General features: G+C 41.1%; 1 protein-coding gene across 1 annotated transcript; it reads right to left on the bottom strand.

The window, feature by feature from the left end:
* Window positions 1-1,622: 1,622 nt before the first annotated feature.
* LOC114428952 (potassium channel subfamily K member 13-like) lies at window positions 1,623-7,912 on the bottom strand. Its single transcript, XM_028397763.1, has 3 exons — window positions 7,576-7,912; window positions 4,032-4,804; window positions 1,623-1,772 (listed from the first exon to the last, which is right to left on the bottom strand). Exons 1-3 carry the CDS (start codon window positions 7,910-7,912, stop codon window positions 1,623-1,625), a joined length of 1,260 nt encoding a protein of 419 aa, XP_028253564.1.
* Between the last annotated feature and the right edge of the window lie 10,017 nt (window positions 7,913-17,929).

Raw genomic sequence — 17,929 nt, 5'->3', positions numbered from 1 at the left:
TTTGTCCCTTGGTTGGATGGTATACTGCTAGCGTTCCTCATCGGCATCCCTAATGTCATTCAGCAGGTATGTCTTTTTTTGAGTCAGGTTTTTTGTATGTTTAAGTTTTGCTCTTGCAAATTTGTGTTAGTCATAAGCTGTCTCTCTTCTAATTCTGATAATAGAAAGAGTCATGTTGCATAGTTTAAATTGCACTATGCATTCCACAATTTAAAAATGCTTTCAAGGAATTCTGTAGTACTGCAGGACTGCTGAGTCTGCTTGACAGTACAAATAAATAAATAAATAAACAGGGCCATACTGCTAGTATAACATCTCATGTACAGTGGGGAAATACTGCACAGTGGATGCACTTTTAACCAGTAACGACCCAAACTGGTGTAATACAAGTCTACAAGTTAACGACAGTAAACAGGAAGAGTCACGATGGTCAGTTTTGCCAGCTAAAATGAAATAGTTTTATTTATCCAGTGTGCCAACTGACATTCTTCTCAGTTTGATTTTTGCAACATTCAGATGACTTTTGTACAGCAGTCCTTGTACAAGCATTGAAAAAATCAGTGTGACCCTGTACAAAAAAACAACATTTTTTTTTCATTGGGGATTCACAAGGTTAGCATTTAGTCCAATAAATTCTAAAGATTGTCTCTCTGCTCATGTTCTCAGAACATCAAACACTCATACTCCGCTGGTGACATCAGAGGTGGAACCAGGACATTTCTCACCCTGTAATTTCAGAGTCCTCTCAGATGCATTCAGGAGTACCTATATGGTGTCCTTTAGATAAAAAACAAGTTGTTCACAGGCATTTTATTAACAATCATGACTGTGTTTGTGGGTCCAAACCTAACACAGATGAACCAAAATATAATGAATCCAAATAATAAGCATACTTTAATTGATATCCGTACCGACATGTGCAGGGTGTGAAAATGTCCTCATGTCTGTATTTGTGCTTGGATAATGGAGCACAGTAAATGGCAGTCTTGCATATTAGATTTCATCACAGACTCTCATCTTACTCTGATGGACAGATTATTGGTAATGAGGCTCTTTTTGTTTTGTGTTTGTTGTGGTAGTGAATCAAAAGAGTTTTAAACAGAGTGGACATGTGAATAGGAGGCAGTGAGACGGTATTTTCTAAACATGACACTGCGCTGTATGCAGTGACCTCTGTTGGACACAAAGTCCACACCCACTTTATTAAAGCTGTTTGTCTGTTACATCCTTTATAGGGGCAGGTTCAGTCAGGCAAAGTCATTGTTTGTATTATAAAGTACTGCAGATGAGTGGAAGTTGCAGTTCAGTATGAAGGAGCATGTAGTGCATCAGGTTTTAAAGCTTGGATACAAGAGCTCTAGGCAGGCTTTTCCATCGCCATGGAAACTGCATTCCTCATGGGGGAACATTCCAGTACTCTATGCCTGGTCCAGATGTGAGACTCCAGCAAACATCATGCATCATTCATGTAGCCATGTTCTTTACATGAAAGTGGACTGAGATGGTTTCCTTCTTAAGCCGCAGCAGCAGCTGGGGTTTAGCATTCAAATCTTCCCCCAGGAAGGCAGCCCGCAGAGTTAAATTGTCCCTACTGGCATCGTAATGTTCACACTGGTCCCCTCCTATCTGTCCACACTAGTCTCTGCCAAGCGGTTATTCATGATGCCGAGGGCGCCCACCCCTCCTGAGAAACCGTTCTGACGCGAGCTAGACTGGCGTGGGTGCCCAATGGCCATCTCTGAAAGCTGCTTCTGCATAATAGCCAGGTTCACCTACAGGAAGAGAGGAACAAAAAAAAAAGACATGAAGTCGTGAAAAAGATGTGCTCTGCTCGAAACCTATAAAAACAAAACAAAAAAAAAACAGCAAAGATTATTAGAATGTGTCAGCAGCAGGTACATGTGATCACACTGGTGTGAGATAAAGCAACCAGATGGTGATTCTGCTCCTCTTTTTAGTTTTGTCAATTTTAAACAAAACAGAGGTGACGAATGCTGAACAAATGTGACTGAAGGGAACCAGATTTTACTCTCCCACACAGCAACCTTTCAGTTCGATTCTGCACTTTACAAAGCAGTTTGTAGAAAATGCTGGTGTGAAATGCTGTGAAATAAACAGGTATAAAGATGTTTGTGCATAATTCTGTGTACTTTTATCCACAGTAGCAAAATGAATGCACAAATACAGACACCTGACTTATTGTAGTGAAATGGCTTACAAATAATTACATAATGAGATCTACAAAGAAGGATTGTCATGTGATATCAACAGTACTTTGGATTATGACTAGCTACAAAATAGCTTTTACTATTAGTCTCCGCTGTACTTTGGACAAATAAGCACAGGGTAGCATGAAGAGAAAACGTGTAGTTTTGTGGATCATTGTAAAGTCTATTATCTTGTTGGTCTAAGGATGTGTCTTAAATTGGACAGAATTCTCTATTATGGACACAGACTTGCTACTATAAAGCCTTGCAGGCTTTGTCATTGGGTTTAAATTTTTCACCTGGCTCTGCAAAGTAAAGTGACATCACTGTGACATTGTAAAATGTCACGTTGTTGATCAGCATGTTATTTTCTGAAGCCTTTGCTAAATTTCTGCATCCACCCATCCCTCAGTCTTCTCTTTGTACAGGTACAGTATGTACTGAGGCAGTTTGTCAGACTTTAAAGGATCATTTGTAGGGAACAGCCAGTGAAAGTAGTATAAATATTCAAGCTCAATTACCATAATGTTTCACTCGTAAATTATAATGCAATACAAGATGTAGACAGAGCAACTCCGTGATTTGAACACAATCACCATCAGTCAACGGAGACTAAAATAGAACTGTGTGCCTATGCTGAAGAAAACATGACTGAAGCCTGGATTTACAGTATGTCTCTGTGGGAGGTGGGCTGGTTTTTACATCGCCTGCTCTCTTAAGTGATTTTAATTTCCTGCAACCCCGGTAATAATTACAGCCACAATTGGTACAATTGCAGGCCGTTTGTCAGATAAATTGCAGTTCTTTTTGTGATTTAAATCATACCTGGCGTGACCACCTTATAATTTTAAAGTGGATCTGATTTTTCTTTTCACTTTTTTTTATATCCCCCAAAGAAAGAGCTACTTAGCACTCAAATTTTTAAATCAAGTGGGAAATTGGACTCATAAGTGGAAAATACACCACTTACTCACTCAGAGAGTGCTACTGGTTGGCAGGGTATATGTTTTTAGTGTTAGCAAATTTGCTAATTAGCATGAGGCACAGAGAGAAAACTTGACATGTTGGGGCTCAAGCATGATATCACATCGGTGCTGACACATGCCTGTTGTATCAGCCTGCTGTCAGTTTGAGGCAGTGCTGACAAGATGGACAGTATTGTAATGAAGCAATATTGGAAACGCTGTAATGTTGTTTTGTGTCTAAATGAAAAATTTTCTCATCTTTTTTATGCGCATTGCTCCTGAAACAAATCTCTCAACCGACCACCTACATATGATGTTTATCGGTTAATTGGCTGCAGCATTGCATTGGCTTTTGAAGGACTGCACATGTGTGAATCTCCACACTTCTATAAGTGATCAATAAATGTGAAAATTCAGATTTTGTTCGAGGTTCCATTCAATGTGCCCGCTGTGGGATGCCGTTGACATTTAACTGCCTCCCAGACTGTTCATTCATCTTGTCTGAAGAGATGGGTAGTATATATGATAATTTATGGACACCTCGAGTGTCTAAGAGCTGCTCGATGAGCTACAGCAATCCAGTAAGATTATTGATATTCAGAGATATGTCACATGTATAATGTATACAGGCAGGGGACGGCAACAAAACAAAATGCTCTCTATTACTAAGGTATTTGAATCACAATATGGATTGTTGATTGTTCATCGTGTTTTAATAATTAGTGATATGTTATATGAGTAGGTTGTGCCTGACAACAGGAAAAGTAATACATTGACAATTAAACATTTGTGCTGCTTGTGAGGAGCTACTTGTCTGAAGTAAAAAGGCACAATCACATGTTCGGACTGCAGCTCTCACCTTGTTGGCTGCTAAGAAGTCTCTCATGGAGATCATCTCCCCAGACATCCTGCGCCCAGTGTCAGTCTCGCTTTCATTGATGGCGTCTGTCTCGATGGAGGGGTCTCTGCGGGCCCGGAGGTGGCCTGGGGCCACCACGTTCCGTCTGGGGTGCCTATGTGGGTGGGGGCCCCTTCTGGGGTAACAGCAGCGGCATGGGGCCTCCAGCCTCCTCAGCAGCCAGTTGAGAACCTGCTTGATGACAATTGAGATGACGTTGAAGAGGGAGTAGATGCAGCAGACACCGGTCAGGATGAAGAAGAAGTTGCCCAGCCTGTACACGGCCGTGACATGGCCCTCATAGACAGCTCGCTGGCTGCTCACCATATCTCCAAACCCAATTGTGCTGAAGGCCACAAAACAGAAGTAAAGCGAGTCCAGGTAGCCCCAGCCCTCAGCTGCTGAGTACATCAGGGAAGCGCAGCAGGACACCAAGATGGCCGCCACTCCTAGAATGAGCATGACACAGTAGACCGACGGCTTCCAGCCGGTAAGGTCCTCTTCTTTTCCCCCTCCATTGCCACCTGCCCTGTTCCCCTCTTGACGTCCATTGTGTGGGAGCACAGCCTTGTTACGGCGTCTTTCATGACAGGACTTGAGGACAAAGGCGATGACGGTGATGACTCGTTCCAGGAAGAGGTTGAAGAAGAGGATGGTAGCTGCACAGCCGAGCAGGCCATAGAACATCAGGAAGACTTTTCCTTCAATGGTGGCAGGCGTGGTCATCCCAAAGCCTGGCACACAGAACACAAAACATTTGAACAGGTTGGCTGCAGGTGGTCATATTAACAAAGCTGACACTAGGAAACTAGTAGCTGAAATCGATCCTAAACTGGCAACTAGTTTTTTTCCCACTGTTTTGGCCACTGAGAGCCACATCACACTTCAGTTTTACCATTTCTCTCGATTATTAAACCAATTTAAAGTTGTTTTTTTAATCCTAATGGGAACTGAAATGCTTTCTCTGTGCGTGACTTCATTGCCTCTTGTAACCTGGCATATTAACAAATGCAAGTGAAAAGTGAGAGGTCTTTCTATTCAGCTTCGATGTGTCATTTTCATCCCTCATTTAACACTAAAGCCTCAATTAAGTGCCGTCTGTCTGCCTCTGTGCTTTGTCTCCTTTTATTCCATTCATAACTGTTGAATCCTTGCTGGATTTCATAGTTACTCAAACCTTGTTTTGGGATATGACAAAATGAATGTTTACAGATACAGCAGCTCTAAATGACACCAACACGAGACCTTTTTTCTCCCAAAAAAAAAAAAAAGTTAATTGTTACTCCTGTTTCTTCTATCTCCTGTCATGAAAAACGTACTCTGCAGCATGACTAATAGCAGTCGAGCCAGAGGCAAGCTTCTTGTTGAGGGTTTGATTGCCTCCACATTCAAATTGGTTCTCAAGGTGCTAATTAAGCCGCAGTTTTCTTTCCAAATGAAGCGATAAAGACAAACAGACTGGATTTTATAGATCTGTTGTTCTTTCCTTCTTGTTTTGTAGGCCTGCTTAAATGCAATGTTGATGAGTCATTTAACCCGTTTGATAAAATATACAGCACCTGAAAGAAAAACAAAAAAATGATGAGCTGTTGTCATGACATCGGTGTCGTCTTGACTGACAAAAAGCTGTGAATGTGGTTGGAGTGTGCCACACAGTCCTGACTTTTAGGCGAAGAAAACATTTTCAGTGAGGTACGATTAGCCTATTTACATAGGCTACAGCTTACAGCCTGTGAGCTCATAAGCTATAAATGGCTAACAGACACATTTTGTATAGTTTCTCTCATGAAGACCGCAAGGTTAAGCTAACTGTTTTTATGCTTAGCTAACCATGAGTTGGCTTCAGTCACTGAGTAAGGACGAGGTTTATTTTTGATTTCATGTGCTTTTAAGTCAAAGTGAAACCACATGGATCTTACAAATATGTTTATTTTTTTTTTATTCAACTATCGATGTGCATTTGTATGACACACTGACAGTTGCAGTGTCTGTGAGACCATGAAAACCAAAGGTGACAAAACTAGAGCACACAGTTACCTACATCTGCCATTTTTGTACATATATGACCTCACCAGCCCAGCAAATCCCATAAGAATAGTTTTCATTTGTTCTGACTAGACACTGGGATTTTATTTCACATATAACATCATATGAGCACACAAGCTGTGATTGAAGCGATTGATTTGAGAGTTTTTTCTTCATTACTCTGTTAGTGCTGGACTCTCCTCTATTTCTGAGTGTTTTCTCTGTCATTTATTGTACAGATATAAAAGGGGTTTCCACCAGAAAGCATGCAAGTATATCCAGACTGTTACTTAAGATTCATTTCTTTAGGGTGAACTTTTATCACATCAATAAGCCCATTTATTCTGATAAGTATCTAGATCTTCACATAAAGCTCCTTTCAACTGACATTCACTCAAAATGTTGCAACAATACGGCTCTCTGATGCTCTTGCATGTATTCATGTGAGCGCTGACGCAAACGCCTCTCTTGTAGATGATGTGTTCGTGAGGGGCTAGTTAGCTATACTGCAAAATAACTGAGATTATGCATAAAGAGTGGCTGACAGCAGCAGGCATTGATGAGACTTTACTTAAAATTCAATTTCACACAGCAGGGTTCAGTGGCAGCTGCAGCAGCCTCCACATCATTAAAGGGTTTTTTATAATGTTTCATGTGTCATTAAGATCAGAGATTGTGATGCAGGCTTTCTAGAATATCTGCTGCTATGTTGCCTTCACCTCCAGCTGTTCAGTCATTGGGATGTCAAAGCATTTTGTTGTCGACAGAACAATATTTCCTCTCTCAGGGGGCCACTCACACCTGGAATTGAAGATGTGAGAAAGTTTGTGGGTGCAACATTGTACGAGGTCTCAGGGGAAGAATACAGAATGGATGTAGTCAGTTAGAGGGAAGCTGTAGGAAGAAAATAACCTCCATTGTCAAGCCTCTATCTTTACTCCAAAAACTGTGCCTCTGCATGGAAGACAATTATTGTGTCCACCACCATCACCGTCCTGCTCATTTAGCCAGCTGTCACAATCAATTCCCTTCAATGAAGGTGTTGGAATGACATCGGGTAGAGAGACAAGAAGGAAGAAGGAACAGTATTATGCGAGGACAGATCTTCACAACAAAACAAATCAATATCTGTGTTGGTGTGCACCACTGCTGTTTGTTAGAGTAATGGCTGTGTTTCTCTGCAGACACTGACAGGTCTGGACACAGCCTGGGTGAACACATTTGTCATGGTCGGTTATTGAAATGCATTTTTTTCTGTGTTTCAGTTGAAGGGAGGAGAGACGTGAGGAGTTGGACTCAGCATGGAGAAAGGTATGAAAACAAACACCACTGTTTAAAATGATTGTTTGAAAGTAAGAATGGGCTGGATTTAAGAGTTTAGTTTTGGCACAGCAATCAAACAAGCACTAAATCTTAGAACTGCTGTGACAAAGAGAAGAAAGGAGATTTTATTTTTTTCAAAGCTGCAGCTCCATCTCACCAATTGTTGACACCACAGTTCCCACGAAGTAAAAAGCGCCTGTGAAGTCCCATCGCGGTCTGATTGAGTCCACGCGGATACCCGCTACATTCGCCTCCTCGTAGTTCCTCAAGAAGTTATTCAGGTCTTTCTTACTCAGGTTATACTTTTGGCTGAAATGCTCGAACCTCTGCGCCCAGCGCTCCTTCGCCTCTCGCTCCTTTGGCTGTTCCAGCGCTGAGAAGACAGCAGCTCCACAGAGAAGGTAGAGAACAATGAACAATGCCAGCAGCAGGAACCGCGCGTTATCTTCATTTATTGGACCGAAGCCGCAGCAGCAACCGCTCCTACATGCCATTATGTTGCAATTGTCACCGTGGTGCAGCTGCAGCGAGGGACCAGTGGCATGATGGTCTCACATAAAACGCACAGTCTTCGAAAGAAACGTTCACATGGCAGTAGTGTATGATCACAAAACACCTGTGCGGAACAACTGGATTGTTGTTACGGCAGTTTATGATCAGATCGTCCGTGGGTTTGCCTTTCATGTGTGCTGTCCAAACCCCCAACGCGTAACGACTTTTCAGTTTATATCGACCGGCTGCGCTGTACTGATCTGGGTTGCAAAGGTGCTCAGAGAGGGAGGAGAGAGATGCGCGCAGCAACCTGTGGGTACTGAGAGTCGTGCAGCGCTGCCGCTCCAAAGAAGTCTCCTCCCCGGAGCGCGCCTTTTACGCACCACAGATGGAGCGCTTACATTATATTTGAGCTTACACTCCATTCAGCATCACATATGCGAAGTCTGCCTTTCCTGATCTGCACGGTCCTGTGCTGATTTCCCGATTTTCAGCTTGTATAACACATCACAAGAGTCGACCCTGATAATAAGCCCTAAAGTGATCTGTCATGTTCGACCCGGTCCCAACTTTAGAGGCTAGATTCTGACAATATAGCGCGCGTTTGCATAGCAAGATCAATATCACTTGACCTTTGCGAGCTCGGATGAGGGATTCAGGCTCGGGCCCATGCTTACCCGGGGACGATGTGAGCAAATGTCACAACGGCACGACGGTCCGAAATAAATTATTCAGGATCACAGGGACAACAAAGGAGCTATTTCTGTAAAATTGGGAATTTAACAAAATGATGACGCATTCAAGGCCGCTTCAGGACCACGGACAGCGCAGAAACCTCTCCGTGGTCCTGATTTTACATGTTTTAAGCCAGGTCTTTAAATCTGCACGAAGTAAGCTCAAAACATCTCTTAGCATTTTGACCTTGATGTAATATTACACACAGAAGGATTCCAGTAATGTAGTCTCTTTGCAGGAATACTTGAGGTATATAACAGACTTGACTTTGAGTGGGTTTACGGATGTGTGTGCCTAGGAATTTAAAAGAATCTGTAATGGTTATGGCTTCAGTGGAGCTGAAGATGGGGGATTTGTGGTGATTTCCTGTGTTTTTGTGGTGTTGAGCTGTAGATGTTTGTTTTGGCACCAAGTGACTCTTTGGGCAACCTGCTCTTGATAGTAATGTTCATTATTGTTAGTGCTGAGTCCAATTATTGTTGTTTCATCTTCATGTGTGAGGATGGAGACTGAACTGTGATTGGATGTGAGTTTGTTTGTGTAGTGTGAGAAGAGCCAGAGTGAAAGAACACATGCCTGAGAGGGCACCTGTGCTGAGGGTCAGAGGTTGTGATGGGAGGTCATTCGTCTGGACTCACTGTTCTCTCTCTCTCTCTCACAGGATCCTGTAGCATAGAGTGATGGTCAATATCCATGTCCACAGGTTTATTGAAGGAGTTGAGTGGGTTGATAGTATTGAAGGCTGAACTGAAATCAATACACAGTATAGCTAGGCATAGGTGTTGGGGTTCCAGGTGTTGAGCCAGATTCACAGCATCCTCAACAGACCGAGTTGTCCAGTATGCAAACCGGTGACGTTAAGGCAAACAGCCTGTAGTCCTTCAGGTAGAATATTTTATTATCTTTTGGTACTGTACCTATAGGTGAAACTGTAAATAGAAGTCCAGTCTCTGCAAGTGTTGCAAATGCTTTGATAACATTTTTCCTTTCCCACATAATGTGACTCATCAGAGTCATCATGTCACTGAAGTCATAAACACAGGCAAGGTAAATTAAAGTGAATGAAGTCTTTCACAGGCTGTAGTTATTATAGAACTTTGGTAACGAAGATGTAGCTGTGCAAGATATTGTAGTCATTAACAAGGGTGAAATAACTACTGTAGATAAGTACAGGAAAACACCTGAAATAACAATGTGTCTGTTAATGTACATAAATTATGTACTTACATGATTACTGTGTTCATGACTCATGCACTGATTACAGCCACACTGTGACTGATTTTATAGACTCAATCACGGTGCACTGTATTGATATTTTCCTGGCCATGGAGGTGAGTGTTGATTGGAGTATTGTGTCTCCACTCCTAGAGGCTGATATAGGTGTGGAGTGGCTGTTAAAAGCCATCAACCAGTAAGCAATAAACTCTTGTGTGTGTGTTTGTGTGCAGGACATGAAAACAAAATGAAGACCATGTTGATTCTTTGCACCTTGGGTTAAAACAGCTCCATTTTTTTCTCCTTTGTTGTGTCATTTCATCATTTTGGTGAGCAATGCCATAGTTACATACATAGTTCAATTGAGACTGCAAACAGGAAGTGAACTTGCAATTCAAATTGCAGGAAGTAGAATTTGAATTCCATGAAATTCAAAGACATTCATGATACATAATTAAGGTATATTCAACAATTAATCTTTACAGAATATATATTCGGCCTTTTTTAACTCTTAAATTGTGGAACGTTATAGGGCAGCACTTCATTTCCCAGAATACCTTGCTGTATCCTAGGCTTCAAAATGATTGTCCAAACATTTAGGCCATTTTGTTTGGAGCACACTCTGGTGAAATACACTGAGGGCCAGAGCTGGTTTGTACTTTTGATTTTTGTAATTACACCAATATGCAAAATGATAACCCACGTAAAAGGACACCTGTGCTCGTGTGAGCTAATTCCCACAACACATGGGAACCACCGAGTAATCTGCAATTACTGCTCTGCTCCAGTCTGTGGTTCCATAAAGGCTACCTCAAATGTTAAACGTCACCTCCAGGTAAGTTCACAGATTTGTAATCTGTGTTTTGTTTTGATGACCAGGGTATTAGTCACCACTTGAAACATGTAATGTATTACCTTATACAATGACTATCTAATCACACTACTTCCCCATTTGCTTGTGCAAGTCCAAGTCATAAATCTTGGCATATCATGTGAGAGCAAAGTAGCCTTAGAGGCAGGGGTCTGGCCACAGCATTATAGAGAGGCAGAGAATCCAATAATCTTTGCAGTTCAAATGTAATTGTAGTACAACATAAAAACTTGCTGGCACTTGTATCCATAACGTGAACAGTCAGACCAGAGCGATGCCGCCTCAATGACAAAACATTTGAGGAACTGTTTCCATTACATGCAACACTATGCAACACTATGTAGGGTGGAGTCGATTCAAATTCATTAATTGAATCGAATTAAATTCTGAAGTTCTGAGTTTTGCACAACCCTGTGTTTGTTATATGAGACTAGCAATATATACTAATACTACTAAAATCAATCAATGAAAGACTACGATTGTATTTTACAATGGAACTGTACGTGTAATGCCATTTGCTGTGCCTGTGATATGCTATATTATACAACCAAACTGACATGGGACTATACTATACCATGATGTGCTGCACTATACTCTACTATACCTTGCAGTACTATACTATACTAAACTATATACCATTTGTGTAATGCTGCCCTGTGCTCTACTATACCAGACAGAACAGTACTGTACTGTACATGCTGTATTATACTATGCTATGCTATGCTATGCTATGCACTGTGGCTCTGTTTTATTGAACTGGTTTGGTTTGACATTGAATTATACTATATCGTGCTATGCTATGCAGTACTATACTGTGCTATGCATTGTAATGCTATGCTTAGGGCTGCAACAAACAAGTATTTTGATACTCGGATACTCGCCGATTATTTTTGCGATTACTCGAGTACTTAGTTTCCATCCGAGCTTCCATACATAGTTTTTCCATTGATACGGCTGCATCTAGCTGCAGGTGGATACCTGCTTTGGACCGCTGCAGTGTCATTGCTTCAGCCTGTGACCGCCTCCATGCCCAGCTCCAAAACCGTGTGTGTAAATGGCTCACCCGCGTTCCGAACCCGGGGCCTCTTGCGCCCAAAACACTGATCATCCTGCTACGCCACGAGAGAGTCATCCCCAATGACGTCACTAACGAGTCATCGAGTACTAAATTAGTTGTCGATGCATTTTGCTCTCGAATATTACTTGAGTAATCGTTGCAGCCCTAGCTATGCTATAGTATACCAGACAGTACTGTACTGTACTATACTATACTTTGATATACTATACCATGCTGTATTATTCTGTGCTATGCTATGCACTGTGGCTCTGTTTTATTGAACCGGTCTATTCTAGATTCTCCCCTAACATTAGTCAAGGCAGGCCTTCCCTCTCCACGTGTGTTCCTTTGAATCAAAGCAAAGCCTGGTTTTGTAGAAGCTCTGTAGTTATATCTCCCGTAGAGAAACACTGCCAAAGTGACTGCCCCAGTAATTTTCCATGAAGTACAGACAAGAGTAGAAAATGCATTACTGACAATTAAAACTTGCCACATTTTGATGGAAATCGTAAGAAAGCTCTGCAGTGCAGTGCTTTTATCTTTTGTCCACTGCTTTGTGTGCATTTCTAATCTTGTTCTTACTGAAGGCTTTAATTTCCTTTTAAATGCTTCTAGTGAATCTGCTTTTACGTCCTGGAGCTACACTTCCCAAACAATACTGATAACTAGCTGTATGCTGCATAAAATATGAGATTTTGTTTTTTTATATAAAGAAAGGACTGCTGAGGCCATGGTGGTTTAATTAATAATATAAATCACTGCACATAGATGAGTAGTCTGTGTGACTCTTTTTTTTCCCTTTTGAAAAGCTGCTCTTTAATTCTGGGTTCCCTGCAGATGCCCTTCAGCCAGTAAGAGTTTCATGACTGAATGATGAGTGAACCTTCTATCTTCTATTATTAGACCATTAGAAGGAATCACGCATTGATGAACTGTATGAAATGTATGCAGTGAAATTCCATACACTTACACATGCACTCATGTTTGTGCATAACAGCCTTAATTATGGCTCAGTAATCGTGACAAGGTCTGTTTATGCTCAATTTAAATATCGCCTCATTGACAAAAAGTTCTCATGAATAGAAAAGACAATTCCCCACAGCCCTTTGTTATCGCCACCATACATTGTAAATAAAAATGAACATCACCTATACTGTACTGGAGGTGGATGAGAAGCTCAGTGTGTAAACAACTACCATGCTTAAAATGTAGCCATGTAGCTTATATTTAGAGACATTTCAATTCATGTTTAAAATGCTGTTACTGCTAAGCTAGGCTAATTAGCTAATGCTTCCAGCTAAAAAATTAAGAGTGTATGAGTGTTAGCCTGCTTCAATTCTGGAAAAAGTCAGGCATATTTTGTGTTTCATGTTTACTCAATTTAAGCTTTTGCGTGTCATTTTATGCATATGATAACACCAACTGATGCCGTTTCAATTATTTTGTCTGGATAGAAGCCTTGTGAAGTAGAAAAATATGTATACATCAATTAATGGGTTAAAGTCGAATTACATTTATAATATGATTTATATATAATCCATTGGCATGTAATAAGTTCATTTCATTTACTGTTGTTCTTTCTGGTGGGTATGAAATCTGTTTCCATGGAAATTGGGAATATTCCGACTGGATGTTTATGAGCTGTGTGTTAAGACATTTTGTAACCACGGTAACAGACGAGCTAATAACAGCAATTTTTTTGTCTTTTTAAATCATATCACTAACATCTGAATCGTCATTATTTTGTTTTAACATTTTAAGTAATTACAGCTTTGCCATGAGTCCTGGTCTGGCAAGGTCACAGCCATTTGTCATCAGCCTCTACATGTGCAAGTGGGCTCTTCACCTCATTCTGCTCTGGTTTATAAGCAGCATCATTAAGCTTGTGGTCTAATCATTTCCACACACACAATACACATTTCTAAAGCAGGCATCTAATTTAAACTCTTGTTACCACACCGTTGAAACGTCCTTAAGCAATACTCTGAATCTCAACAGCTCCCAGCAGCTCTGAGGCAGCTGATTCTGACCTTTGACCTCCAGTTCAGAATAAAAGAAGAGAATTTCTTGGTAAATTAGGGTCAGAAAACCTGCACAAAAAGATTTTATTGGCAGCTGGACCCTGTGAATGCTAGCATGTGAGGTAAAAACAAGGAAAAAACAACACGTCCCATCCTGCAGTGACACACTAAGTCCACCATGATGATAGATGAGCAAGGCAAGTAGGGCAAGTACATGACACAAGAATTATTGAATCATGGGAATAGTTGTATTTAAATCAGCGGTGGTCCTTCCAGCTTGAGATGAAAACATTGACATAAGGAATATGTTTTCAACCTTAACTACCTTTACTGAGTGTTGAGGGATCCTGTGTGAGTCTGCCACTGCATGACCCATCTAAAGGCCCCCATGAGCGTCACAACCTTTCAGTTAGAGTGGGTGGGGGGGCTTAACCAGAGGTTAGGTAGGCTGACTTCAGACTGGCCCTTTGTGGTGAGGGAGGGGAAAAATACAGCAACAAATTGTTCATTGTAATGTTTGCTTTCATGCTAGGCTGGCTACAGTCTGATCTCTTCCTTACAGCCCCCCCCTAAAACACAGCTCTTTGGTTTTAGATCAGTAAGCACCATGATAAGCTCTCATCATGAGGATCAGAGAGAGGACAAACACACACACACACACACACACACACACTTACACACACTGGTGGTCAGGCCACTGTGCTTTCTCATCCATGTACTGAAACAGTTCCAAATGGATAATTTTGTTCATGTAAATGGGGAGAAAAAAAGAACAGGGTGTTACAGAGATGTTGAGCACTCATCTTCTGAATGCTGCAAATATTTAGTCCTGGAAGGACATATCCTCTTTCAGACAGTGGTGAACACTTTTTTTTTTGACAGAGAAAGAAATAGCTTTTTACTTCCTTTTAAAGGCATGTTAGCACTTTAAACTCCTCCTTTTATAGTCTTAGTGTCATTTCAGCTGGACATGGAGTGCTGCTATTACAGCTTTTATTATGACTGTGTTGTGGTTGTGTTTTGTTTTTAAGTGGACAACAGCAACAAAGAAAATAAAAACCTTATTCCATTTCAACTTAATCACAAGATTAAATTGGGTTGTCAAATACAGTGCACGGTGCACGTCCCCTCTTCTTTCTCTTACTCTCACTGGTAGAGAGACGTTTATCTGCTGAGCATGGGGTAACCATAGTAACAAGAAACTAGGTTATAAAGTATTGTATATAAACAACAGTAAAGTGCACAAGAGCGTACAGTGCACACCTTCCCTGAACAGTCAATATTCTATCAACGGGATAGACGATCCTTGCCATGATGTGTCTGTGTGTGTGTGTGTGTGGGGGGATCACTGACCCTTTAACACACAGTGTGTGCCCACTGAAACAGAGAAACACACACGTACCTCACAAGACCCACCACCCATTCACAGTCTTCACAATAAAGGATAAAGGTGTTGAGATGAATGTGATCGATCCAGACTATTTAAAAAAACTCACATGAGCAGATTCATTTAATATTTTCTGAATAGCAAGCCTCTATAAAGGAGCTATGAATTATCCTGTGTTTTATTTACCATCATCATAATCAAACTCTTGTAGGGCCAGTCCTGTGTTCTCATAGCTCTTTTATTATAAACTTGTTCTGAACATGGCTAGACTTGCTGTGATTTTTCACTGCTCTTCTTGTTGATACTGCCCAGGCCATTGATGGTATTGAATAAATACATATAGTGCAACATGAGATGTTCACTGAGCCCTTAAATGAGCCGACATCACATGTGGACTTTGTGTTCATGTGGGATTAAATACCCTTGACCACCAAAAACAATAATAAACTCATCATGTGCTTTATTTTTTTTATATACAGACACATGAAAAGAGTGCTGCAAAGCATAATAATATCAGAGTATTGATGTATCTCCATGTGTTAATTTTAACTACAGGAAAGCTTGATGTTCTCTGCATTTATGTGGCAATCAGACAAAAGGCCCTGGACTATATATTCGTCATATTGTTGATATAGTGTGGGGCTGATCTCGTCTGGTAAAAGGGTTATGAGATAGGGATGTAATAAATGAGATGTTGTGATAAGACCCGGCCTTTCAGACAAACAAAATTCTAAAGATTCAAACTGAAATCAGGTCAAGACTCCCAAATCTGTTTTTTTTTCAGGCCTGCTTGTTAATAAAGACACATCTTAAAATAGCAGATACTTTTTTCACTAATTAAGCCGTATGTTGTTTTGCCTTTTAAAATTTGCATAACATTGGATATGGATTTTTCTCTTCCATGTTCACCTTTTCTAATGTAAATGAGCAGGAATGTTCTGTCCTGTCCTCCTCGTCCATTGTGCAGCGGGTTTCATCTCTGTTGCACAGGAGTTGTATCAACAGGCGCACACAGCTCGGATTAGTTTTGAGTCAATTAGACGCTTTAGGCACAATGGTTCTGTATGTGTCTTTTTAGGGGGGGGGGGGCTCTGTGCATGTCTTTACATATTTATGCGATTGTGCATCACTGAGAAGTATTCTTTGAAGGAGTGTGTGTGTGTTAGGAAGGGACTGTGTGCAACAGAGAGTATTAGTGAGTATGTGAAGGGCCTTCATCTGCAGTGCCTTTGATGCTTCCAGCTTTTTCCTGTCTTTGTGAAGTACAGGGGGGGGGGGGGTTGCACCGTTGTATGTTACTGTCCAAAGATAGTCTCCTAAGTCCACTGTAATTGGTCCACAAGAGATAGAGAGATGGAGAGATCTGCCACAGAGACAGTAGGGCCTTAAGCTAAATTTAAGAGACATGTCTGTCAATCTGGCACCATGTCAATGAATGATTGTTGAAAGGTGATGACGGGTGATGACTGGATAGTGGCTCTGACTAATGTAATGTCTCCCACCTCCATTAGAGTTCTTGAAATGTAAAAATCTGAAGCAAAGAGCGGGTCTCTTTATGATGTTGTCAGTAAATGAAAGATAAGGTGCTGAGAACATTCACAAACAATACTACACAAGGAGTGTGTGTGTGTGTGCGTGTGTGTGTGTGTGTGTGTGCGTGTGCGTGTGTGTGGTATATTCATTCACATTCAGAGGTTTTTAATGACAGTCCGATAAATACAGGAGCCTTATTCAGCTGATACACATACAGACGTCATTCGATGGCCAAATGTTCACAAACTGACTTGATGATCACTTAGGTGAAGTAAAAGATAAATGAACACACACATTCCTGTTATTCTCTTTCAGTCACTGTTTTCAGTCACACAGCCAGGCAGCTGGAGACTTATAAGAGTTGTGATAACTCACACAATTCATTGTGCCAGACTTCAAAGGTGTGATAACGGCGAGAAGAGACTGTTTGTATATAAATACTCTTCTCATTTGTCTTTGTGGCCCATAGGTCAGGTGGCTGCTGCTTGCTTTGATCAATCCGGATTAAAGCAAGAAGCAGCCACCTGTAGGAATGTCTGTGTTTTCTTTGACTTTGTTGATGTATAATAAAATTGTGATATCCAAATGAGCAATATTGTTGTTAGCATACTGATGTTAGCATTTGGCTCAAGCATCACTGTGTCTAAGTACAGCCCAGTGCCGGGTTTACATTGATGTTTCTCTGCGCAGTAGCGGTCAGACTCTGAGGTTGGATTAGGGCAGATGTGGTGATATGTCATATGTCAATAAACTCTTTGCTATCTTCAGACCGGTTCTCCAAACTTCAGACACAGGTCAAAGGCTTCATCTGTCCAACTGCTTAGCAGCTGTTAGGAACACGTTTCCAAGAAATCACCCTGCACCCTTTATGTCTCTCAATATCCTCTCCAAAATGGGCTTCCAAATTGCTCCTCCTGTCAGGTCGATTAATTTTTTCAATATAGTAGCCACTCTCCTGTGAGGATCTGAAAGCATCTGCCATTGCAGCTTTTCTTTTCACATGTTGGGAACTTGTAATAGTCATTATAAGCTGATCAGGATGTAGCAGAGCAATTACACTGCTAATTATTCAATGTGTGATTGCTGCAGCGGCGGGAGGCCTGTGTGAGAAAGAATGAGTTTAGACAAACATTCTTATTTCGAACAAAGTAATCGGTTTTCTGCACCTGAAACTTCAGATGTCTGATCCTTAAGTGTGAG

The sequence above is a fragment of the Parambassis ranga genome, chromosome 24, assembly GCF_900634625.1.
Source record: "Parambassis ranga chromosome 24, fParRan2.1, whole genome shotgun sequence".
Taxonomy (NCBI): Eukaryota; Metazoa; Chordata; class Actinopteri; family Ambassidae; genus Parambassis; species Parambassis ranga.
Note: the sequence above shows the minus strand (reverse complement) of the source record. Positions and strands in the feature narration are given on the sequence as shown.